This window comes from Chlorocebus sabaeus, chromosome 6 (genome assembly GCF_047675955.1).
Source record: "Chlorocebus sabaeus isolate Y175 chromosome 6, mChlSab1.0.hap1, whole genome shotgun sequence".
In the NCBI taxonomy this organism is placed as follows: domain Eukaryota; kingdom Metazoa; phylum Chordata; class Mammalia; order Primates; family Cercopithecidae; genus Chlorocebus; species Chlorocebus sabaeus.
Window position 1 is genome coordinate 43,029,515 of NC_132909.1, and position 27,233 is coordinate 43,056,747.

At 43.1% G+C, this 27,233-nt stretch overlaps 1 protein-coding gene across 1 annotated transcript; it reads left to right on the forward strand.

Moving 5' to 3' along the window:
* Positions 1–280: 280 nt before the first annotated feature.
* LOC140711777 (uncharacterized) lies at positions 281–13,508 on the forward strand. The gene is given in 5 exon segments (XM_073015753.1): positions 281–404; positions 552–600; positions 602–994; positions 11,279–11,624; positions 12,905–13,508. Coding segments are annotated over 5 exon segments (957 nt in total). The 3' UTR covers positions 12,950–13,508.
* The last annotated feature ends 13,725 nt before the right edge of the window (positions 13,509–27,233 follow it).

A 27,233-nucleotide genomic window follows, 5' to 3' on the forward strand; every position in this document is an offset into this window, starting at 1 on the left:
ATGGATCCTTAGAGTCCCCAACTATTTCATCCCTCTCTTGGAGGCAATCAGGAAGAGATAATCCCCTTTTGGAGAAAACCATGTCTAATTAACAGATGGTCTAACCAGCATGTGTGGAAAACGAGGTAAAATCAGACAGTTGACCCATTTTAGTACATTTTGTAATAAATGCCACAAAGTCAGAGTTCAAGTGGTCTCAAAAGCCTAAAAGGTAACATAGATTAGTTTCAAGGAACACATGGTGTCGCTGAGTGTTCCAACTTCCCAGAGGGTGAGAACCATGGCAACTCTGAGCAGGCTGGGAAACGATCCCGGACCCTTGAAGTTCTGTGAGAAATCAAACTTCCGGCATTTTGGAAGTCAGGAAGCCAGCACGCTGGGGGATGCGGTACCACAATTAGTTGGTGAGACAAGCTGCCTTGGCTACGTTCACTCCAATCAGGTAGGAGAGGTTAAAGAACAGCCAGGCTCCTCCTCCTCATGGCGGAAGTGCTCTGAAGGTATAGAGGCGCGAGACCGGTAGCTGAAATTTCTTAATCAATGCCGGCCAGTGATCGCAGGGCTGCAGGACTACAATCCCAGCGTGCACAGGGATCCGGGACTGCGCGCTTCACTGGAGGAAGGTACAGAGCGGGGCGCGCCTCGCTGAACTTTCTGGGAGATGTAGTCTCATAGCAACTCCCAGCCCTTTGGCTAGAAGGCTACAGGACTACAATCCCAGCCTGTACCAGGCTCGGGAGCGGTTCGCAGCCCACAGAAAGGGGCAGGGCGGTGCGCGCAGCGCCTCCTATGCTGGGAGTTGTAGTGTCTTCACCGTTCTTAGCCAGTGGGTAGGTTGCTTCAGAACTACAATCCCAGTATGCATCGGGGCGGTGCGTAGTCCTGGAGGGAGGGGCAGAGCGCTGTGGACTTACTGGTGTCCAAAGTATTGCTGGCAACCAATTCCATGCCGCCCCCTTGCCAGGGAGAGTGACTACAGCTCGGGACGTGAAGGGTAGGTCTGGGCTGGGCATTGAGGAGGGTATTAAGCTAGGAAGTATACTTTACCTTTGTCCAAATCGGGCGGTTCGGCCTCCCCTCATTGGCCCTGTGCAGCTGGGTTTCCTCTCTCACCTGCACCCAAGTCTCTTTCCAGAGCATTGCATCGTCTCCAGCCCAGGAAGCTGCCTTCTTTCCTAAACTGGTATGGAAACTGTCCTGATGTCTGAGACAATGTCCGTTGTGCCTCAGCCCTCTGCCTTCTCTAGTCAGAGCGCGAGCTCAGCTGCTTTTGAGAGAAATCTGCCACCTGGCCCACCTGCGCACAACTTCAGAACTTTGTAGCGGGTCACAAGGGCTGCGTCTTCCGGGAAATGTCAAGGGCACTGGCGCCTTTTTCGCAAATGTGAAAGTTGAGAAATCAAGAAGGTTAATTACTGGGTTGCCCAGGATCTGCTAAGAGCAAAGGAGGAAACCCCATTTCCCAGGCATGTGTCTTGTGAGCCATTTTTTATCAACCCTCTTAAGTGGACAAGCTCCAAAACACAACTTGAAGCTGATGATGATTTAGGCCATTTACGCTTGAACTAATTGGCCTCATCTCAAGTCAGTGTCTCAGAGACACAGGTGGGACCTGATCCCTTAGGAACAGACAGCATTCCAGATTTGTGGGAGCAACTTTTGTGATGTGGGGCGCCGGGGGGTCATTTGAAACTGGTCAGGTTGCTGGGCGTGGTGGCTCACGCCTGTAATCCCAGCACTTTGGGAGGCCGAGGCAGGCGGATCACGAGGTCAGGAGATCGAGACAATCCTGGCTAACACGGTGAAAACCCATCTCTACCAAAAATAGGAAAAATTAGCCGGGCATGGTGGTGGGCACCTCCCAGGTACTCGGGAGGCTGAGGCAGGAGAATGGCTGAGCCAGGGAGGCCGAGCTTGCAGTGAGGCGAGATCGCACCACTGCACTCCAGCCTGGGTGACAGAGCCTCTGTCTCAAAACAAAAAACAAAAAACAAACAAACAAAAAAAAAACTGTCAGGTTTCACATCTGTGCTTTGGATGGAAAGCCCATCACTCACAGCAGTCAGGGATGTTCCTTAACTCACTGGGGCTCAGCTTGAATTTTTCTATCTAGATAGTGTAAACATCTAGGAGCACTTCTGCTTCCATGTAACCTCTTAATTGATGTCCCTAAAATTCTATTGTCTTAGGGACAATTTCTTTCGCTTCCATAGGGCACCAGCTTTCATGCTGTTATATGTAATATGTAAAAACCTGGATTTTTTTTTTTTTTTTTTTTTTTTTTTGAGACGGAGTCTTGCTGTGTCTCCCAGGTTGGAGTGCAGTGGCGCGATCTCGGCTCACTGCAAGCTCCACCTCCCGGGTTCACGCCATTCTCCTGCCTCAGCCTCCCAAGTAGCTGGGACTACAGGCGCCCGCCACCACGCCCAGCTAGTTTTTTGTATTTTTAGTAGAGACGGGGTTTCACCATGTTAGCCAGGATAGTCTCGATATCCTGACCTCGTGATCCACCCGCCTCGGCCTCCCAAAGTGCTGGGATTACAGGTTTGAGCCACCGCGCCCGGCCAAAAAACCTGGATGTTAATCTCCAAGACATTGTTCACATCACACATTCCAGTATGTTTCATTTGTGACTTCTGAATGTAGGACAATATCAAAGAACTGAAAACTTGTTGATAAAAATTGGACCCTATGACTGTAGTTAGTGAATAATTTACCCCTTAGGGTTAATTACACCTGAGTTCATCAGCACCTGTGTAAAGAAAAGAAAAAAGAAAAATGTGACCTTGGCTGGTCACTGTGACTCAACACCTGTAATCCCAGCACTTTGGGAGGCCGAGGTGGGTAGATCACCTGAGGTCAGGAGTTTGAGTGTAGCCTGGCCAACATGGTGAAACCCCATCTCTACTACAAATTCAAAAATTAGCTGGGGGTGGTGGCGGGAGCTATAATCCCAGCTACTTGGAAGGCTGAGGCAGGAGAATTGCTTGAACCTGAGGGATGGAGGTTGCAGTGAGCCAAGATCATGCCACTTCACTCCACCCTGGGCAACATGCCTTGTATTGTAACAGACAGCTTCTCCCTTCCTGCATAATTAGCCCAATTCAATTTTAAGTAGCCAATCAGGTCAGTTAGATTGTGCAGTAGGACTCCAGGTAATGGGGAGAGGACACAGCCACAGGATCTGCTGCATTAGGGATAAAAACTCCTGCCCTACCTTGCTTGGTGTGCTCTTGCGACCACACCAGGTGCAAGTGGCACCCTTCTGCAGAAGTAAATTGCCTTGCTGAGAAAGCTTTCTGCCAGAGTGCTTATTCTTTGTGGCACCAAGCATTTATTTCCAACGATCTTGGGGGCTCGTCTGGGATTCACTTTCTCCTCTGGGAGAGGAGTCATCTCTGATGAGATGTGTCCCACTGCCTTGTTGCCATGGCCTCAGAGGCAGGGGTACTGGGACTTCCCCTGGAGTGATAAATAAACATGGACTGTCAGCAATGTGGGCGGAAGAATCGTTACACACCACGGTGACCAGGTAACTCTGTGCACAGACCAAGGTAAGAAACTTCACAGGCGTTATAAAGTATTTCCTTGGTGGTCAGGATATCTTGGAGGTTGAAAGTGCATGAATGAGATTCAAGGACATTGAATGCGGAGTGAGGGAGTCCAATCTGCAGTTCCATGGTCACCTCATATGGCTTATGGCGGCCCTCCTGTAAGGGAGTCCAGGTCGGGAGCTTATACTGAAGCCGCCAATGCTGAGATGTACCTAAATTCCCTCTGGGGAAGTGGCCAGAGAGAAGGAAGCAAAATGAGAAGAGTGGAAGAGACCTCCAATAGGTGGGGTTAAGCCTTTCAGGAGAGGGAAGGCAAGAAATCTCTAATGTAATGAGTTCAGCCTCACCCCAGACTTCCAAGGTAAGAAAGGCAAGAAATCTCTAGTACGACAGATTGAGCCTGACCAGTACCCAAAATGGGAAATACCCCAAGTAGGATAGGTAGTAAAAAGGATAAAACTAACAGCAATGATATTCCCCTTGATAGTCCCCTAGGTTTCATGTTAAAGTATTGGAAAGATAATTAAAGGACATAGGGGAAAGAAACAAATGATAAAATGTTGCTGTTTTATTTGGACCCAAGAACCCATCCTCAAACCTTAGTCTTCTGGCCAAAGTTTGGGTCAAATGAGGATGTGATATGTTGGCTTTTAATTCAATATGTGAATGATAAAAGTCCAGTCACTCAAGAAGAGCTGTACTATACTCTTTGTTGGAGACAAGGACCTGTCCTCCTTTGTCCTTTAAAGACAACCGGGGAAAACCCTGATCTAGCACCTCTGAAAGTTACTTCCAATACCTAAAGACTCCAATGCATGGGATACCCTAGACCATCTTCCTCTGCTCAGTACCCCCCAATCCCTCTCCTCAGGGACCTCCTGGGGCTCCCTTTACCCCTGAAACAGAAAGTTCTTCCAAGGAGCAGGTGATATCAGATGGAGGGAAACAAACAGAGGAGTGGGCTGCTTCTGAATCCTCTAAATTTACCAAGAGCTCTTGATGGGATTTGAGAGAAAAAATACAAAGCCCCTGACCCCCCTATTCTTCCTCAAAGCTGCCCCAGACCCGGCTCCAAATCCCCTCCTCCTTACAAGCCTGATTCTCGGGAATTGTCATCCCATGAACCTGCTCCTTACCAGCCTAAGTACCATTCCCTAAAAGGACTCCAATGTGAGGTAGAACAATGTAAAAAGGATATTCAGAATTTCCCTTTTCCTCTTGCCTCTAAGGAGTCAGCCCCAACTCTCTTCCCCTTAAGGGAGGTATCACAAGGAGGGGGGCCATTGGCTTCATGAATGCTCCCTTAACTAGCTCAGAAGTTCAAAATTTAAAACAAGAACTCAAGCCACTGTTAGATGACACTTAAGGAGTGGCAGATCAAATTGGAAAATTGTTAGGACCTCAGTTGTACACTTGGGCTGAGTTAATGTCCATCCTGGACATCCTCTCTTCAGGGGAAGAAAGGAGCGTGATCCATAGGGCTGCTATGATAGTCTGGGAACATGAACATCCTCTTGGTCAAAACGTTCCAGCTGCGGACCAAAAATTCCCCACCCAAGACCCCCAGTGGGATAATAACAATGCAGCTCACTGGGAAAATATGCAAGACCTCAGGGAAATTATAATAAATTCGGGAGTCAGTACCCCTCCAAAAAATGAAATCTTTCCCGAGCATTCAACATTCAACAAGGGAAGGATGAAGGGCCTATGGAATTCGTAGATAGACTGAAAGAGTAATGAGAATATATGCAGATTTAGATTTAGAAGACCCACTAGGGCACAAAATGCTAAAGCTTCATTTTGTCACCAATGGTTGGCCAGATATCTCAAAAATATTACAAAAGATAGAGAATTGGAAAGACCATCCTATGAGTGATCTTCTTAGAGAAGCTCAGAGAGTATATGTGAGGAGGGATGAAGAGAAGCAAAACCAGAAGGCAAAAATGATGTTACCCACCTTCGAGCAGGGGGCTCCAAACCCACACACTTCTAAACAAAGCTTCCAGGGGGCCAAAACCTGTGAAGGATCCAAGTCTTCATCTGTCACACCCTATAAAGGGCATAGGGAAGCAAAACCAAAGAATCCTAGAGTAGGAAAAGAGGAAGGACAGGATAAGTGTTTTAAATGTGGTAGAGAAGGTCACTTCAAGAGGGAATGTTCTGACTGGGAGAAGGAAAAGAAATTATTCCACTCATGACTTTTGAGGAAGAATGGGGGTTCAGGGGCTATGACTTTTTTTCTCTCGAATCCCACCAAAAGCTCTTGGTAAATTTAGAGGTAGGGCAAAAATATGAGCTCATAACCTTTTTAGTAGATTCAGAAGCAGCCCACTCCTCTGTTTGTTCCCCTCCATCTGATACCACCTGCTCCTTGGAAGAACTTTCTGTTTCAGGGGTAAAGGGAGAAGGATTTAAAGCCAAAATCCTAGAGGAAGCAGAAGTCAGATACAAAAACCAATCAACTCATATTTTTATTAATCCCTTACCTGAGTCAGGAATTAATCAATTAGGAAGGGACTTAATGCTAAACTAGTTATAGGCTTACATGTTGGCACAGAGGGATTCCTCACCTCATTAAACCTACTTATCACCGTGGATGAAAAATACATTCATCCTGATGTCTGGTCAAGAGAAAGAAATTGGGGAAGACTTCAAGTCCCTTCGATACACATAAAGTTTAAAACCCCTGGGAAAATAGTAAGAAGAAAGCACTATCCCATTCCCCTAGCAGGCAGAATAGGCTTGAAGCCCATAATTGAAGGTCTCATTCAGGATGGACTCTTTGAACCCTGTATGTCCCCTTATAACACCCCAGTACTGGCCAGGCGCGGTGGCTCAAGCCTGTAATCCCAGCGCTTTGGGAGGCCGAGACGGGCGGATCACGAGGTCAGGAGATCAAGACCATCCTGGCTAACCCGGTGAAACCCCGTCTCTAGTAAAAAATACAAAAAAAAAAATAGCCAGGCGAGGTGGCGAGCGTCTGTAGTCCCAGCTACTCGGGAGGCTGAGGCAGGAGAATGGCGTAAACCCGGGAGGCGGAGCTTGCAGTGAGCTGAGATCCGGCCACTGCACTCCAGCCTGGGTGACAGAGCGAGACTCCGTCTCAAAAAAAAAAAAAAAAAAAAAAACACCCCAGTACTGCCTGTAAAGAAATCAGATGGGTCATATCAACTAGTACCTGACCTCAGAGCTATCAGCCAAATAGTCCAAACTACTCATCCCATTGTCCTAATCGTTGCATCATCCTCAGCAAAATCCCATGTGACCATCAATGGTTTACAGTAATAGACTTAAAAGACACCTTCTGGTCATGCCCCTTGGCTGAAAACAGCCAGGACATAATTGCTTTCGAATGGGAAGATCCTCATTCTGGATGGAAGCAATAGTACCCATGGACAGTTTTGTCCCAAGAGTTCACAGATTCCCCTAACCTCTTTGGCCAAATTTTAGAACAGGTTCTAGAATGGATTTCTACCCCCAAACACATATGTTTGCTCTATTATGTAAATGATCTTCTTATGACTGGTGAGGCTGTAGAACAAGTGACTGATTTTTCCATCCATGTCCTTAACTGTTTGCAAGGAGGAGGGTTATGAGTTTCAAAGGGAAAGCTTCAATTTGTAGATCCAGAAGCGAAGTACTTGGGATACTTAATAAGTAAAGGCAAATGAAGGATAGGGCCTGAACAAGTTGAAGGAATCGTGTCATTGCCTTTGCCTAAGAAAATTTCTAGGATTAGTTGGGTATTGTTGCTTATGAATTGACTTATACACCCTAACGATAAAGACTTTCTACCTAAAGCTTACCCAAGAAAAGCCTAACCTTCTGCAGAATTCTGAAGAAATACACCAGGTTGAAGAACTTAAACATCAACTTGTAACTTGCCCTGTTCTAGCCTTACTTTCCCTAGAGAAAGTATTTCACTTTGTCGTTAATGTGAACGAGGGGGTAGCTCTAGGAGCACTTACCCAGGAACAATGGGGGTATCGGCAACCTGTAGCCTTCCTATCAAAAGTTTTAGATCCACTAACCTTTGGGTGGCCCGAATGTGTTCAATACATTGCAGCTACCACCCTGTTAACTGAAGAAAGTAGGAAGTAACCTTTGGAGGAAACTTAATTGTGAGCACACCCCATCAAGTTACAACTATCTAGAACCAAAAAGCAGGGAGATGGCTCACCGACTCAAGAATTTTTAAGTATCTAGCTATCTTATTAAAAAGAGATGACTTAACATTAACCACTGACAATTCACTTAACCCAGCAGGTTTCCCAACAGGGAACCCAAATCAAAAAGGGCCAGAACATAAGTGTTTAGATCTAATTAATTCTCACACACAAGTCAGGCCTGATTTAAGGCCCCTTTCAAAACGGGACAAGACCTAATCCTAGATGGCTCTTCTCGAGTGATTGAAGGAAAAAGGCATAACGGACATTCAGTAATTGATGGTGAAGCTCTTGCAGAGACAGAGTCAGGAAGATTGCCTAATAATTGGTCCGCTCAAACATGTGAATTGTTTGCACTAAATCAAGCCGTAAAGCACTTGCAAAATCCAGAAGGGACAATTTATGCTGATTCCAAATATGCCTTTGTAGTAGCTCATACCTTTAGGAAAATTTCAGACTGAACAAGGTCTTATTAATAGTAAAGGCCAAGACCTGGTCCACAAAGATATAATCACTAAAGTATTAGATAATCTTCAGCTGCCAGAAGAAATCGCTATTGTCCATGTTCCAGGACACCAAAAAAAACCTCCTTTGAAAGCTGAGAGAATACCCTTGCAGATCAAATAGGCAAACAGGCTGCTGTTTCTTCTCAAATGCCTGTTTTTCTCTTAACCCCTTGCCTTCCTCCCCCAACTGCAGTTCCTATCTTTTCTTCTGCTGAAAAGGAGAAATTAATAAAAATAGGGGCCAAAGAAAATTTATGCGTGGTGATGCATGCCCGTAATCCCAGCTACTGGTGAGGCTGAGGTGGGAGAATCGCTTGAGCCTTGGAAGTGGAGGTTGCAGTGAGCCAAGATCATGCCATTGCACTCCAGCCTGGGCAACAGAGCAAGACTCCATCTCAAAAAAAAAAAAAAGACCCCTTCTTTAACCTCAAAGACAAAAACAAGGACCCTTGTCCTGATGGAAGTTCTAATGAAGAAGAATAAGCATTGTCAAATGTAGGCGTGTGCCTTTGGACTTGGGCTGGTTTATCTCTGGCCATATATACAACATAGAGTAGGGGTCAACCTTGACATGACAGTTAATGACTCCCATGGCCTTAGTGCATTGACATCTTACAGAAATCAACAACAAAGTCCAGTGCTTTCTTCTTTTATGTTAAATGCAGCAGAGTGGATGTCAGAGCATACCTCTATTTGTGTACTATTCTGGATATAGTTTATAAGGCAAATAAGTTTATATATGTATGAAAGTTTCTTTCTATATTACTATTAGTACCAATATGTATCAGTACTTCCATATTCATTCTACATCTTTATAAATATAAATAAAAATATTGATATATTGGTGTATATGTACACACATAGGTAAATAGATTTTTTTTTTTTTTTTTTTTTTTTTTTTTTTTGAGATGGAGTTTCACTCTTGTTGCCCAGGCTGGAGTGCAATGGTGCAATTTGGGTCAGTGTAACCTCCGCCTCCTGGGTTCAAGCACTTCTCCTGCCTCAGCCTCCCAAGTAGCTGGGATCACAGGTCTGTGCAACCATACCTGACTAATTTTCATATTTTCAGTAGAGACAGGGTTTCTCCATATTGGTCAGGCTGGTCTTGAACTCCCCACCTCAGGTGATCCACCCACCTTGGCCTCCCAAATTGCTGGGATTACAGGCATGAGCCACTGCACCTGGCCAGGTAAATAGATTTTTTTAAACTTACATACAGGATGAGTCTGTCTATGTAAATATGTATACAAGAAATATTCCCCAAAAGACTATTTTCAATCACTTGGCATATACACATTATGCAGATATGTAATTACTTCCAATCTCTTTTACTCAATAGCATCTCAGAATGAAACATATTTGTACAATATTGTTTGTATAAACAAAAAAACCCTCACCTTCAGTAGCATAGGCCTCAGAAATAAGCTGACAGCAAAGCCACATTATACCTGCTGTTCAGGTGTGCATTTCAGCATCCTGCATTCCTTCTCAGTGTATGTATGTGCTCTTCACATCCACTAGTTTGGGCTTGTTTTGTTAAATCTGTAGTCACTACTTAGATAATTGGCTGATTGAATCTACCTAGGCTAAGAAAATTGGCTGATTGGAATCGCCTTGGGCTAATCTAATTGGCTAATTCAATTCACCTATGGTGATATAAGTGCCTAATTGGTATCACTTGGGCTAATTTAATTGGCTGATTGGAATCACTTGGGCTGAGCTAACTGGCTGACTAGAATCACATGGACTGAGTTCATTGATTTCTGTGTCTTGAGGCGAATGAGTAAGGTAATGACCTCTTACATACTTTTCTTTGGGGCCTTTTTTTCAATACATACTCACAAATGGACATTAATTAGACATGTGTATAAGCCTTTGTGTTTGTATATGTTTCTGTATATACATGTCTTATATGTTTCTAAATCTACAGAATAAAGTGCCTGGCCAGGTGTGGTGGCTCACGCCTGTAATTCCCAACACTTTGGAAGGCAGAGGTAGGTGGATCATGTGAGGTCAGGAGTTCGAGACCAACATATTTGTGCTACACATGCTCACAGGCACGTAGTATACCCTATATCCTCGTACTTTAATCAGGATATCTGTGCTGCACGTGCTTACGGTCATGTCCCAGCTCACAGCCTATGCCCCTTCCTTATTTGGGAATATTATTACTTTTCTAAGTCTTTTCATAAGGAACTTCCTCTTTTCCTTTGTTCTCCATTGCTTTTACCTGTTTAGAAAAGTTTTAAGTTGTTAGCCAATCAGGTTCAGTTTAAATTGTGAGGTCTGGCTCCAGGCAATGGAGACAAGTAGCAGGGACAAGCTGCTTAAGGGATAAAAATTACTTCCCTCCTTTATTCAGCTGTGCTCTTGCCATTATCCCATCTGCAAGGAGCACCCTTGTGCAGAATGTAAATTTGCCTTGCTGAGAAAACTTGTCTGAATCCTGATTTTTCCTTGTGGTACTGAGGAACAAGCATTCTATTTCTGAATAAACATTTTACTTATAACAAAATGGTGGCCCGTATGGGGAGCCATTCTCCTCCAGGGGGATCTCCAGTCCTCTCTCATGAGGAGGCACCCCACTGCCTCCTTGCAGGAGCCTCAGGGGTAAGGAATAAAGATCTACTCAGTGTGACAAATAAACCCGACTCTCAGCAATGCAGGAAGAAACCAGCCAGTGACCTGGAGTAAAGGAGCCTCATATACCACGTGGACCAGGCAACCTCATGCATGAACCAAGGAAGGAAATGCCAGAGGAGCCGGTAAAGTATTTCCTTGGTGGTCAGGACTAAGAAAAGAAAAGCAGTGGGGTGGTGAAGCATTCCTTGGTTAGGACATACCAAGGAAAGAGGAGCCACAGGGGCAGTAAGGCATTCCTTAGTTAGGAGTAAGGGAAGAAAAGCCACTGGGGAGTGATGAAGTATTCCTTAGTGGGGATGTCTTAGAGGTTACAAAAAGGTGAAAAATTCCTATTAGGGGGAGACTGAACCTCACACACTCCTCTGGCAGTAGGAAAAATAGTCAGAACTTCCCTTTCCCCTCTTCTCAGCAGAAGAAAGAAGCTAAGCTCCACTCCTACTGGCCGCTCCCTAGGGTCAGGAGAAGGAGACAGGAGAACAGCAGTGTATGTGGCTGGCAGAGGCAGGGAAAGACCAGCAGAGAGGAAAGAGAAACTGAGAAAAGTCAGAGAGAAAGAGAGAGCAGCAAGCACAGCTCCACATTGTTGCGGATCGCTGGCACCCAGCAGAGTGGCGGCTGGAACGCTCGCCTTGCACCTGGCCATGCAGCCAGAGCCACTCAGGCCACCGGCCACCAAGCTCCAAACCTTCCATGCCACTTGGGCATGTCTTGCCACCCTCGGAGGACGGCAGGCCATGGACACCTGTAAGTTGGAGGTGAGCAGAAGAGTGTGAGTGCGTCAGGGCCAGGAGCCTGTGCCACCCAGCCAGGCAGCCAGTTGCACGGGAGGGGGAGGTGGGTGGGGGGGTGGCGTGTGGATCGCTCTCCCCAGCCTGGCTCTGCATAGAAGAAGAGCGCAGGGACTGGCGCTGGGAAGAGAGCAGAGGAGCAGAAGCTCCATGACTCGTGCAACTTGCGGCGGGCATCTGCCGAGTCTCTTGGCCTGTGGCGCCCCAGGGCCTGGACTGCAGCCACGTGGATCCCACCCAGCCCAAGAGGCTACGTGGGGAGAGAAGCAAGAGGGGATGACAGAGAGAGAAAGACAAAGTGCAAATGAGAGAGAGAAACAGAGAGGAAGAAAGAGTGAGAGAGAGACTGGAAGAGACAGAGATCAGAGAAAGACACAGAGGGTGAGACCAGGGAGAGAAATACTGTAAAAGGAAGTCAGAAAGTTGAGGCATGTCAAAGATTGTCTGTGAAAGTCATAAAAAAATTATTTAAAAAGAATGTATACAGGAAATATTGTATAATTTAAAAGTAATTAGCCCTTCTGAATATAAAACTATTAAAGGAACAGTTTATATGCAAGGTATGTAAGGAAATTAACATATACTTTTAGTAAAAGGATAAGAAAGGTGCTAAAGAAAATTCAGAAGGAAAAATGAATAATACTAAAGCAATGAGAAATGTTATCCAAATCCCTTATAAAAGAAATCTTGTTCCAACTGCATCAAGGAACCCAGGCCAGCCCAAAATTAATGCCAACAAATTTCCACCTCCAGCGGCTCCTAGAGAGGCCGCGGCATGAGCCGGCAGGGGGACCTAGCTGTGGACAGACACTTCCTGTGCTGGGGAGGGCGCTGGGCAACCACTGGACAGCGCAAACCAGCCAGAGGCCAGGGACCAGATGGTGGGGGCTCAGGCAGGAGCAACCTCCAGGGACAACTGGGCGAGTTCCAGAGCCCCTCATTCCCAAGGCGGGGATGCACAGGAGTGGTGAGGGCCACAGTGAGTCTGAAACATTGAGAGGGTGCGAGGCCGCCATGTCTCCTGGGTGGCTCTAAGCGAGTGGGGACCGCAAGCCACCCAGGTGCGGAGGCAAGAGACCTAAGGTACAAGCTGTTCCAGTATAACAAAGAAGATACTTAAAATAAGAATAGTTATGTTAGACATAGAATATAGATATGATTATATATGAATATTACTAATCATTAGTTTATAGCATTACTCTGTATTCCAATATTATAATAATCTTTGTTCTACTGTTGTAACCTAGGAAGAAGAGTGTGAGCCCTCTGTCATGCCCGGACAGGGCCACTAGAGGGCTCCTTGGTCTAGCGGTAACGCCAGTGCCTGGGAAGGCACCCATTACTTAGCCGAGCGGGAGAGGGAGTCTCCCTTTCCCCCCGCGGGGAGTTAGAGAAGAGTCTGCGCCACTGCCTCTTGTGGAAGGCCTGACATCAGTCAGGCCGGCCCGCAGCCATCCGGAGACGTAACCATCTCCCTGTGATGCTGTGCTTCAGGGGTCACGCTCCTGGTCTGCTTTCATGTTCCGCCCTGTACACCTGGCTCCGCCTTCTAGATAGCAGTAGCAGAATTAGTGAAAGCACTAAAGTCTTTGAAATGCAGGGAAGAAATAATGATGTAAGCTGTTCTCTCTCTCTCTCTCCCCACCTCGGCTACCGTACAGGGAAGGGCCCCCTGTCCGGTGGACACGTGACTCGCGTGACCTTACCTATCACTGGAGATGGCTCACACTCCTTACCCTGTCCCCTTGCCTTGTATCCAATAAATAACAGGGCAGCCAGGCATTCGGGGCCACTACTGGTCTCCGCGACTTGGTGGTAGTGGTCTCCCGGGTCCAGCTGTCTTTTCTTCTATCTTTGTCTTGTGTCTTTATTTACAAGATCTCTTGTCTCCGCACATGAAAAGAAAAATCCACAGGCCCTGTAGGGCTGGACCCTATAGTGAGGATCTTCCACGTTCCCTTTTCTCAGAACTAAAAGTCTTTTAGCACAGGCACCACCCCTAGAGTGTCCAGCACACCAACATCAGCCTGGAGACCACGTCCTCATCAAAGGATAGAAAAAAGGAAAACTTGAGACAGCCTAGGAAGGCCCCTACCTCATGCTGCTACCCACCGAGACTGCCGTTTGCACGGCAGAAAAAGGATGGACACATCACACCCAATTCAAAAAAGCATCATCATGTTCAAAATCATGGGCCATTGTTCCAAGTGAAGCCCTACCATATTAAAGCTAAGAAAAACTTTATCTACCTTATCTTCCTTTAATTACTCCCCATCTTTTTTTTCCAACTTTTTTTTATTATTATGCTTTAAGTTCTAGGGTACATGTGCAGAATATGCAGTTTTGTTACAGGTATACACGTGCCATAGTGGTTTGCTGCATCCATCAACCCGTCACCTACATTAGGTATTTCTCCTAATGCTCTCCCTCCCCTAGTCCCCCACCCCTCGACAGGCCCCAGTGTGTGATGTTCCCCACCCTGTGTCCATGTGTTCTCATTGTACAACTCTCATTTATGAGTAAGAACATGTGGTGTTTGGTTTTCTGTTCTTGTGTTGGTTTACTGAGAATGATGGTTTCCAGCTTCATCCATGTCTCTGCAAAGGACATGAACTCATCCTTTTTTATGGATGCATAGTATTCCACAGTGTATGTATGCCACATTTTCTTTATCCAGTCTATCATTGATGGACATTTGGGTTGGTTCTAAGTCTTTGATATTGTGAATAGTGCTGCAATAAAAATATGTGTGCATGGGCTGGGTGCGGTGGCTCATGCCTGTAATCCCAGCACTTTGGGCGGCCAAGGCAGGTGGATCACGAAGTCAGGAGATCAAGACCATCTTGGCTAACATGGTTAAACTCCATCTCTACTAAAAATACAAAAATTAGCTGGGTGTGGTGGTGGGCACCTGTAGTGCCAGCTACTGGGAGGCTGAGGAAGGAGAATGGCGTGAACCTGGGATGTGGAGCTTGCAGTGAGCTGAGACCATGCCACTGCACTCCAGCCTGGGCATCAGAGCGAGACTCCATATCAAAAAAAAAAAAAAAGGTGTGCATGTGTCTTTATAGTCAAATGATTTATAATCCTTTGGGTATATATCCAGTAATGGGATTACTGGGTCAAATGGTATTTCTAGTTCTAGATCCTTGAGGAATTGTCACACTGTCTTCCACAATGGTTGAACTAATTTACACACCCACCAACAGTGTAAAAGCATTCCTATTTCTCCACATCCTCTCCAGCATCTGTTTCCTGATTTTTTAATGACTGCCATTCTCACTGGTGTGAGATGGTAACTCATTGTGGTTTTGATTTGCATTTTCTCTAATGACCAGTGATGATGAGCATTTTTTCATGTGTTTGTTGGCCACATAAATGTCTTCTTTTGAGAAGTGTCTGTTCATATTCTTTGCCCACTTTTTGATGGGGTTGTTCGTTTTTTCCTTGTAAATTTGTTTAAGTTCTTTGTAGATTCTGGATATTAACCCTTTGTCAGAAGAATAGATGCAAAAATTTTCTCCTATTCTGTAGGTTTCCTGTTCACTCTGATGATAGTTTCTTCTGCTCTGCAGAAGCTCTTTAGTTTAATGAGATCCCATTTGTCAATTTTGGCTTTTGTTGTGTTGCTTTTGGTGTTTTAGACATGAAGTCTTTGCACATGCCTATGTCCTGAATGGTATTGCCTAGGTTTTTTCCTAGGGTTTTTATGGTCTTAGGTCTTACATTTAAGTCTTTAATCCATCTTGAGTTAATTTTTGTATAAAGTGTAAGGAAGGGGTCCAGTTTCAGTTTTCTGTATATGGCTAGTCAGTTTTCCCAACGCCATTTATTAAATAGGGAGTCCTTTCCACATTGGTTGTTTGTGTCAGGTTTGTCAAAGATCAGATGGTTGTAGTTGTGTGGTGTTATTTCTGAGACCTCTGTTCTGTTCCATTGGTCTACATATCTGTTTCGGTACCAGTACCATGCTGTTTTGATTACTGTAGACTTTTAGTATAGTTTGAAGTCAGGTAGCATGATGCCTCCAGCTTTGTTCTTTTTGATTAGGATTGTCTTGGCTATGTGGGCTCTTTCCTGGTTCCATAGGAAGTTTAAAGTAGTTTTTCCAATTCTGTGAAGAAAGTCATTGGTAACTTGATGGTGATAGCATTAAATCTATAAATTACTTTGGGTGGCATGGCCATTTTCATGATATTGATTCTTCCTGTCCATGAGCATGGAATGTTTTTCAATTGTTTGTGTCCTGTCTTATTTTCTTGAGCAGTGGTTTGTAGTTCTTCTTTTTTTTTTTTTTTTTTTGAGACGGAGTCTCGCTCTGTCGCCCAGGCTGGAGTGCAGTGGCGCAATCTCGGCTCACTGCAAGCTCCGCCTCCTGGGTTCACGCCATTCTCCTACCTCAGCCTCCTGAGTAGCTGGGACTACAGGCGCCCGCCACTGCGCCCGGCTAATTTTTTTTTTCTATTTTTTAGTAGAGACGGGGTTTCACCATGGTCTCGATCTCCTGACCTTGTGATCCACCCGCCTCGGCCTCCCAAAGTGCTGGGATTACAGGCGTGAGCCACCGCGCCCGGCCTGTAGTTCTTCTTGAAGAGGTCCTTCACATCCCTTGTAAGGTGTATTCCTAAGTATTTTATTCCCTTTGTAGCAGTTGTGAATGGGAGTTCACTCATGATTTGGCTGTCTTTGTTGTTATTGGTATATAGGAATGCTTGTGATTTTTGCACATTGATTTTGTATCTTGAGACTTTGCTGAAGTTGCTTATCAGCTTAAGGAGATTTTGGGCTGAGACGATGGGGTTTTCTAAATATACAGTCATGAAATAGAGACAATTTGACTTCTTCTTTTCCTAATTGAATACCCTTTATTTCTTTCTCTTGCCTGATTGTCCTGGTCAGAACTTCCAATACTATGTTGAATAGGAGTGGTGAGAGAGGGCATCCTTGTCTTGTGCCGGTTTTCAAAGGAAATGCTTCCAGTTTTTGCTTATTTAGTATGATATTGGCTGTGCATTTGTCATAAATAGTTCTTATTATTTTGAGATACATTCCATCAATATATAGTTTATTGAGAGTTGTTTTTTTTTTTTTTTTTTTGAGACAGAGTCTGGCTCTGTCGCCCAGGCTGGAGCGCAGTGGCCAGATCTCAGCTCACTGCAAGCTCTGCCTCCCAGGTTTACGCCATTCTCCTGCCTCAGCCTCCCAAGTAATTGGGACTACAGGCGCCCGCCACCTCGCCCGGCTAGTTTTTTGTATTTTTTAGTAGAGACGGGGTTTCACCATGTTAGCCAGGATGATCTCGATCTCCTGACCTTGTGATCCGCCCATCTCGGCCTCCCAAAGTGCTGGGATTACAGGCTTGAGCCACCGCACCCGGCCTTATTGATAGCTTTTAGCAGGAAAGGGTGTTGAATTTTGTCAAAGGCCTTTTCTGCATCTGTTGAGAATATCATGTGGTTTTTGTCATTGGTTCTGCTTATGTGATGAATTACATTTATTGATTTGTATATGTTGAACCAGCCTTGCATCCGAGGGATCAAGCCGACTTGATCTTGCTGGATAAACTTTTTGATGTGCTGCTGGATTCGCTTTGCCAGTATTTTATTGAGGATTTTTGCATCGATGTTCATCAGGGATATTGGCCTGAAATTTTGTGGGTTTTTTTGTTGTGTCTCTGCCAGGTTTTGGTATCAGGATGATGCTGGCCTCATAAAATGAGTTAGGGAGGATTCCCTCTTTTTCTATTGTTTGGAATAGTTTAATAAGAAATGGTACCAACTCCTCTTTGTACCTCTGGTAAAATTCGACTGTGAATCCGTCTGGTCCTGGACTTTTTTTGGTTGGTAGGCTATTAATTACTGCCTCAATTTTTGAACTTGTTATTGGTCTATTCAGGGATTTGACTTCTTCTTGGTTTAGTCTTGGGAGAGTGTCTGTGTCCAGGAATTTATCCATTTCTTCTAGATTTTCTAGTTTATTTGCATAGAGGTGTTTATAGTATTCTCTGATGGTGGTTTGTATTTCTGTGGAATCAGTGGTGATATCCCCTTTATCATTTTTTATTGTGTCTATTTGATTCTTCTCTCTTTTCTTCTTTATTAGTCTGGCTAGCAGTTTATGTATTTCATTTATCTTTTCAAAAAAACCAGCTCCTGGATTCACTGATTTTTTGAAGAGCTTTACGTGTCTCTATCTCCTTCAGTTCTGCTCTGATCTTAGTTATTTCTTGTCTTCTGCTAGCTTTTGAATTTGTTTCCTCTTGCTTCTCTAGTTCTTTTAATTTTGATGTTGGGTTGTGATTTTAGATCTTTCCTGCTTTCTCTTGTGGATATTTAGTGCTGTAAATTTTCCTCTACACACTGCTTTAAATGTGCCCCAGAGGTTCTGGTACGTTGCGTCTTTGTTCTCACTGGTTTCAAAGAACATCTTTATTTCTGCCTTCATTTCGTTATGTACCCAGTAGTCTTCCAGGGGCAGGTTGTTCAGTTTCCATGTAGTTGTGCGGTTTTGAATGAGCTTCTTTTTTTTTTTTTTTTTTTTTTTTTTTTTTTTTTTGAGACGGAGTCTTGCTCTGTCACCCAGGCTGGAGTGCAGTGGCCGGATCTCAGCTCGCTGCAAGCTCCACCTCCCAGGTTTACGCCATTCTCCTGCCTCAGCCTCCCGAGTAGCTGGGACTACAGGCGCCCGCCATGTCGCCCGGCTAGTTTTTTGTATTTTTTGGTAGAGACGGGGTTTCACCGTGTTAGCCAGGAGGGTCTCGATCTCCTGACCTCGTGATCCACCCGTCTCGGCCTCCCAAAGTGCTGGGATTACAGGCTTGAGCCACCGCGCCCGGCCTTGAATGAGCTTCTTAATCTTGAGCTCTAATTTGATTGCACTGTGATCTGAGAGACTGTTATGATTTCCATTCTTTCCCATTTGCTGAGCAGTGTTTTACTTCCAATTATGTGGTCAATTTTAGAATAAGTGTGATGTGGTGCTGAGAAGAATGTGTATTCTGTTGATTTAGGGTGGAGAGTTCTGTAGATGTCTTTTAGATCCACTTGATCCAGAGCTGAGTTCAAATCCTGAATATCCTTGTTAATTTTCTGTTTCATTGTTCTGTGTAATATTGACAGTGGGGTGTTAAAGTCTCCCACGGTTATTGTGTAGGAGTCTAAGTCTCTTTGTAGGTCTCTAAGAACTTGCTTTATGAATCTGGGTGCTCCTGTATTGGGTCCATATATACTTAGGATTATTAGCTCTTCTTGATGCCTCAATCCCGTTACCATTATGTAATGCCCTTCTTTGTCTCTTTTAATCTTTGTTGGTTTAAAGTCTGTTTTATCAGAGATTAGGGTTGCACTCCTGCTTTTTTTTTTTTCACTTTCCATTTGCTTGGTAAGTATTCCTCCATCCCTTTATTTTGAGCCTATGTGTGTTTTTGCATGTGAAAAGAATCTCCTTAATACAGCACACTGATGGGTCTTGACTCTTTATCTAATTTGTCAGTCTGTATCTTTTAATTGGGGTATTTAGCCCATTTACCTTTAAGGTTAATATTGTTATGTGTAAATTTGATTCTGTCATTATGATGCTAGCTGGTTATTTTGCCCATTAGTTGATGCAGTTTCTTCATAGTGTTGATGTTCTTTACAATTTGGTATGTTTTTGCAGTGGCTGGTACCAGTTGTTCCTTTCCATGTTTAGTGCTTCCTTCAGGATCTCTTTTAAGGCAGGCCTGGTGGTGAAAAAATCTCTCAGAATTTGCTTGTCTGTAAAGTATTTTATTTCTCCTTCTCTTATGAAACTTAGTTTGACTGGATACGAAATTCTGGGTTGAAAATTCTTTAAGAATCTTGAATATTGGACCCCATTCTCTTCTAGCTTGTAAGGTTTCTACAGAGAGATCCACTGTTAGTCTGTCGGGCTTCCCTCTTTCTCTCTGGCTGCCCTTAACAATGTTTCCTTCATTTCAACCTTGGCAAATCTGATGATTATGTGTCTTGGGGTTGCTCTTCTTGAGGAGTATCTTTGTGGTGTTCTCTGTATTTCCTGAATTTCAATGTTGGCCTGTCTTGCTAGGTTTGGGAAATTCTTCTGGATAGTCTCCTGAAGAGTGTTTTCCAACTTACCTCCATTGTCTCCATTACTTTCAGGTACCAGTCAAACATAGATATGGCCTTTTGACATAGTCCCATATTTCTTGGAGGCCTTATTCATTCCTTTCTATTCTTTTTTCTCTAATCTCTTCTTGCTTTATTTCATTAAGTTTATCTTCAATCCCTGATATCCTTTCTTCTGCTTGATCAATTCAGCTATTGATACTTGTATATGCTTCACAAAGTTCTTGTGCTGTATTTTTCAGCTCCATTAGGTCATTTATGTTCTTCTCTAAATTTGTTATTCTAGTAAGGAATTTGTCTAGCTTTTTTTCAAGGTTCCATCCAGTTTTGTTCCCTTGCTGAAGAGGAGTTGTGATCCTTTGGAGGAGAAAAGATGCTGTGGTTTTTGGAATTTTTAGCCTTTTTCCGCTGGTTTCTCCCCATCTTTGTGGATTTATCTACCTTTGGTCTTTGATGTTGGTGACCTTCGGATGGGGTCTCTGAGTGGAAGTGCTATTCCTTTCTGTTTGTTAGTTTTCCTTCTAACAGGCCGGTCTGCTGCAGGTCTGCTGGAATTCGCTGGAGGTCAACTCCAGACCTCGTTTGCCCGGGTATCACCAGCGGAGCCTGCAGAAGAGCAAATTTTGCTGCCTGTTCTTTCCTCTGGAAGCTTAGTCCCAGAGGGGCACCTGCCAGATGCCAGCCAGAGCTCTCCTGTATGAGGTGTCTGTCGGCCCCTATTGGGAGGTTTCTCCCAGTAAGGATACATGTGGGTCAGAGACCACATGTATTAATTTCAACCATAATAAAGTGCTGGGATTACAGATGTGAGCCACTGAGCCTGGCCACATAATCCTGTTTCTATGTAAAGTGTAAAAAAAATAAACTCATAGAAGCAGAGAGTACAATCATGGAAAAATAAATCCCCTCTGGGTTTTTTGTCTGGTTAAGAGACATTCTTCATAATCATTCAGGAATTCTATTTTCTTTCATCTTCTGCATCCTCCTGTTCTTCAGCCAATGGATGAAAAAAGATACAGAGAAGACACATTTGCCTTTTATCCACTTCACTTCTCCTCACTATTAGTCAATGTAAGTACGGCTAAGAATAGCAGTTTTCTGGCAGGACAGCCACTTCGCAGCAATAAATAACACACTGAAAAAAAAAAAACAAGTATAAGCATATGCATCAATAATGCTTGTGGTAAAATAAAGATTTATTTTGTTGATTTGTATTGAGCTCCTGTAATATTTGATCAAAAGCTAACAAATACACAGCAGAAAAGGAATATTATTTTAAGTAAGAATATTGTGAATGGGTGTTTTGTCAATATAAGTAAAAATATGACCTCACACTAATAGTCTCACCTATAGTTGTACAACATCAAATGCTATTTTTTATTTAAAATTATATTTCCTATAAGTATTCAATTTATATTACCCTCCTTTGCCATTTCAATGCCTTCTCCACTCTGTATCAGTGGAAAACAGGCCAGCAGGTCCCAGGAAAGTAAGTGGTGCTATTACTACTTTAAGAGTGATCATGAAGAGCACTTGTTTGGGTGTTTCTCACATGTCAAACACTCTTATTTGGCTTAAAGTACTGGTTCTCTGTGTTTTTCTAAGTTTACCGTAATATAAAATTCTTAGCTAAGCAGGCTTTATCTTATTCAAATATGTTTTACGAGATTTCATTGACATTTAAGTGTCTGAATTATCTGGAATACTGAAATTTTCCATGAACCCAAATTGAGTACTCTAGATAATCTTTTTCTAAAAGCTTTTCCAAGGCAGAGTATGATTTATGACATTATCATATGGAAGAAGTGTATTAATGTTTTCAGTAATCACTCTGAACACAGCATTTTCTGTCCCCACTATGCACCCTGAGTCCACTCAGGGGAAACTGGTATCTCTGTGCAGAGGCAGAAGAAAATGCTGAGTGGAGGTGCACCACACTGCACATCAGTGCTTTCCACATGCACCTATTAGGGTCTCCAATTAATTGGGCTGTTATTTGCATGGCTAGGAACTTTATACATTTAGTCATACTATATTTTAGCAACTAATGGCATCTGTTACCCATTAATTTTATGCATTTGCTTTTTTTGTTGTTTTTTTGTTTGTTTGTTTGTTTGTTTGTTTTTTGAGATGGAGTCTTGCTCTGTCGCCCAGGCTGGGGTGCAGTGGCCGGATCTCAGCTCACTGCAAGCTCCGCCTCCCGGGTTTACGCCATTCTCCTACCTCAGCCTCCCAAGTAGGTAGCTGGGACTACAGGCGCCGCCACCTCGCCTGGCTAGTTTTTTGCACTTTTTTTTTAGTAGAGACGGGGTTTCACCGTGTTAGCCAGGATGGTCTCGATCTCCTGACCTTGTGATCCGCCCGTCTCGGCCTCCCAAAGTGCTGGGATTACAGGCTTGAGCCACCGCGCCCAGCCTGCATTTGCTTTTTTGAAAAACAAATCTTTTGTTAATTTTACTCTAAATTAAGACTAAATTTACAATCTTCAATTTTTCACTGTTAAGACAAATCGGAGAAGAGCAATGTGTCTGTATAGCATGCATGTTTCTGCCTGTCAAAATGTTTCTTTCATTGCCTTGGAAACCCTGGGAAGCCCCCTGGAAAATACTCCCTTAGAATACTTTAGCCAGGATTTTAGATTTCAAAAGGTCAAGTGAGCAAAACCGAAATCTTGTCTTTGTTTCTTTTGTTAATCATCTGGCCATTTCTAAAAGCATGGTAATTATGCCAAGCCATTGAAAAGATGTGGTTTTGATTAATTTTATTTCATTTCAAATGTTTTCTCTGTTAATTTCTTCATGTTAATCTAAAAGAAACTGCCTACATAACTATGTATTCAAGAAATATTCATATTAAGATGTTCATAGTTTATTACAGTATAGTAGAATCATCTATAATTAGAAGTTAATTATTTATAAATTTATTCTCTTTAAGGTTTTTCAAATGTGAAAAAAAATTAGGTATGCCTTTTGAAATCAGTTCAATTCTAGGACATTACCCACTGGGCTTCATGGTATTTCTGTAATGAATAGTGTAAACCTGGGTCACCAGAATGGTGCAGACATGCTGATTGAATTAGAATGAGTTCAGCCTTGTTGGTAGACTATCGGTATCCCAGAGGCTAATCAATCACTACAGCTTGCTAAATATTGTTCCATAATGCCAGTGAGCACTTTTACCCAGGCTACCCTTTTCCTCCCATTAATGTGGCCCTGTTGTGGTCTCCTGTTTCTCTTAGCTATCCCAGATGAGAGATGATTATTTCTTGCATAAATGAGATTCCCTTTTTTTTCCCTCTGCCATAGGATCCTCTTATTCTCCCTGCTGGAAGCAATGTGCAGGAGGCAGGAATGATGACAATATACAAACATGTTTCCTGCCATGTGGCCACTATAAGCAGCTTACAGTATGTTCTGCCTAGAAATCACTTATACTTTCAGGCCAGCAGAGGTGTTTTTCTATGTGTCTCTTTCTCTTAAAAGCACCTCTAATTAAGTTTGGCACAATCAGGATAATCTCTATTTTGATAAACACAAAGTCAGCTCATGAGTGACCTAATTTTGTGAGTGATTTCCCACCACACACTTTTTTTTACACTCAATAGGAATATATTACACAGCAGGTGTGCAACAGACTGGGAATCCAAGGTATTATCTTAGAATGTTGCCTACCCACCTGAATACACTTTTAAAATAGTCTTTCTCCTGCTATTGTTATCAACATAAACAATGATATCATCTGCAAATAATAATTAACTACTTTAGGCTCCATTCCAAGATAGCTGAATAGGAACAGCTCCGGTCTGCAGCTCCCAGCATGATCAACGCAGAAGACATGTGATTTCTGCATTTCCAACTGAGCTTCCACTGGTGGTACCCAGGAAAACAGGGTCTGGAGTGGACCTCCAGCAAATTCCAACAGACCTGCAGCTGAGGGACCTGACTGTTAGAAGGAAAACTAACAAACAGAAAGGAATAGCATCAACATCAACACAAAGGACATCTACACCCAAACCCCATCTGTAGGTCACGAACATCAAAGACCAAAGGTAGATAAAACCACAAAGATGGGGACAAACCAGAGTAGAAAAGCTGAAAATTCTAAAAACTAGAGCACCTCTTCCCCTCCAAAGGATCGCAGCTCCTCACCAGAAACAGAACAAAGCTGGATGGAGAATGACTTTGATGAGTTGACAGAAGTAGGGGCCTCAGAAGGTTGGAAATAACAAATTTCTCTGAGCTAAAGGAGCATGTTCTAACCCATTGCAAGGAAGCTAAAAACCTTGAAAAGCGGTTAGATGAACGGCTAAGTAGAATGAACAGTGTAGAGAAGACCTTAAATGACCTGATGTGGCTGAAAACCATGGCATGAGAACTACGTGACACATGGAGAAGTTTCAATAGCTGATTTGATCAAGTAGAAGAAAGGGTATCAGTGATTGAAGATCAAATGAATGACATAAAGTGAGAAGACAAGGTTAGAGAAAAAAGAGTAAAAAGAAATGAATGAGCTACCAAGAAATTTGGGACTATGTGAAAACACCAAATCTACGTCTGATTGGTGTATCTGAAAGTGATGGGGAGAATGGAACCAAGTTGGAAAACACTCTTCAGGATATTATCCAGGAGAATTTACCCAACCTAGCAAGGCAGGCCAACATTCAAATTCAGGAAATACAGAGAAGACTACAAAGATATTCTTTGAGAAGAGCAACCCCAAGACAGATAATTGTCAGATTCACCAAGGTTGAAATGAAGGAAAAAATGTTAAGGGCAGCCAGAGAGAAAGGTCAGGTTACCCACAAAGGGAAGCCCATCAGACTAACAGTGGATCTCTTGGCAGAAATTCTACAAGCCAGGAGAGAGTGGGGGCCAATATTCAACATTCTTAAAGAGAAGAATTTCCAACCCAGAATTTTATATCCAGCCAAACTAAGCTTCATAAGTGAAGGAGAAATAAAATCCTTTACAGACAAGCAAATGCTGAGAGATTTTGTCACCACCAGGCCTGCTTTACAAGAGCTTCTGAAGGAAGCACTAAACCAGCAAAGGAACAACGGGTACCAGCCACTGCAAAAACATGCCAAATGGTAAAGATCATCAATGTTGTGAAGGAATTGCATCAATTAGTGTGCAAAATAACCTGCTAACATCATAAGGATAGGATCAAATTCACACATAACAATATTAACCTTAAACGTAAATGGGCTAAATGCCCCAATTAAAAGACACAGACTGGCAAATTGGATAAAGAGTCAAGACCCATCAGTGTGCTGTATTCAGGAGACCCATCTCATGTGCAGAGACATGCATAGGCTCAAAATAAAGGGATTAAACCAACAAAATCAAAAGAGACAAAGAAGGCCATAACATAAGGGTAAAGGGATCAATTCAACAAGAAGAGCTAACTATCCTAAATATAAATGCATCCAATACAGGAGCACCCAGATTCATAAAGCAAGTCCTTAGAGACCTACAAAGAGAATTAGACTCCCACACAATAATAATCAGAGATTTTAACACCCCACTGTCGATACTAGACAGATCAATGAGCCAGAAGGTTAAGAAGGATATCTAGAACTTGAACTCAGCTCTGCACCAAGTGGACCTAATAGACATCTACAGAACTCTCCACCCTTTCAAATCAACAGAATATACATTCTTCTCAGCACCACATCACACTTATTCTAAAATTGACCACATAATTGGAAGTAAAGCACTCCTCAGTAAATATAAAAGAACAGAAATCACAACAAACTGTGTCTCTCAGACCACAGTGCAATCAAATTAGAACTCAGGATTAAGAAACTCACTCGAAACTGCAGAACTACATGGAAACTGAACAACCTGCTCCTGAATGAGTACTGGGTAAATAACGAATTGAAGGCAGAAATAAAGACGTTCCTTGAAACCAATGAGAACAAAGACAAAACATACCAGAATCTCTAGGACACATTTAAAGCAGTGTGTAGAAGTAAATTTATAGCACTAAATGCCCACAAGAGAAAGCAGGAAAGATCTAAAATCAACACCCTAACATCACAATTAAGAGAACTAGAGAAGCAAGAGTAAACAAATTTAAAAGCTAGCAGAAGGCAAGAAATAACTAAGATCAGAGAAGAACTGAAAGAGATAGAGACACAAAAATCTGTCAAAAAATCAATGAATTCATGAGTTGGTTTTTGAAAAGATCAACAATATCGAAAGATCACTAACATGACTAATAAAGAAGAATCAAATAGATGCAATAAAAAATGACAAAGGATATCACCACCAATCCCACAGAAATACAAACTACCATCAGAGAATACTATAAACACCTCTATGCAAATAAACGAGAAAATCTAGAAGAAATGGATAAATTCCTGGACACATACACCCTCCCAAGACTAAACCAGGAAAAAGTTTAATCTCTGAAGAGATCAGTAACAGGCTCTGAAATTGAGGCAATAATTTTTTGTTGTTGTTTGTTTTTTTGAGATGGAGTTTCACTCTGTCTCCCAGGCTGGAGTGCAGTTGTGTGATCTCGGCTCACAGCAACCTCTGCCTCCCAGGTTCAAGTGATTCTCCTGCCTCAGCCTCCCAAGTAGCTGGGATTACAGGTGCATGCCACCACGCCCAGCTAATTTCTTGTATTTTTAGTAGAGATGGGGTTTCACCATATTAGCCGGGATGGTCTCAATTTCCTGAGCTCATTATCTGCCTGCCTTGACCTCCCAAAGTGCTGAGATTACAGGCATGAGCCACCGTGCTTGGCCAAGGCAATAACTAATAGCCTATCAACCAAAAAAGTCCAGGACCAGACAGATTCACAGCTGAATTCTACCAGAGGTACAAAGAGGAGCTGGTACCATTCCTTCAGAAACTATTCCAATCAATAGAAAAACAGGGAGTCCTCCCTAACTCATTTTATGAGGCCACCATCATCCTGATACCAAAGCCTGGCAGAGACACTAAAAAAAAAAAGAGAGAGATAGAATTTTAGAGCAATATCCCTGATGAACATCAATGCAAAAATCCTCAATTTTTTTTTTTGGATAAAAAAAAAAAAACAGAATCCAGCAGCACGTCAAAAAGCTCATCTACCATGATCAAGTCAGATTCATCCCTGGGATGCAAGGCTGGTTCAACATATGCAAATCAATAAACGTAATCCATCACATAAACATAAACAGAACCAACAACAAAAACCACATGATTATGTCAATAGATGCTGAAAAGACCTTCAACAAAATTCAACAGCCCTTCTTGCTAAAAACTCTCAATAAACTAGGTATTGATGGAATGTATCTGAAAATAATAAGAGCTATTTATAATAATCTCACAATATCATATTGAATGGGCAAAAACTAGAAGCATTCACTTTGAAAACCGGCACAAGACAAGGATGCCCTCTCTCACCACTCCTATTCAACATACTGTTGGAAGTTCTGGCCAGGGTAATCAGGTAAGAGAAAGAAATAAAGGGTATT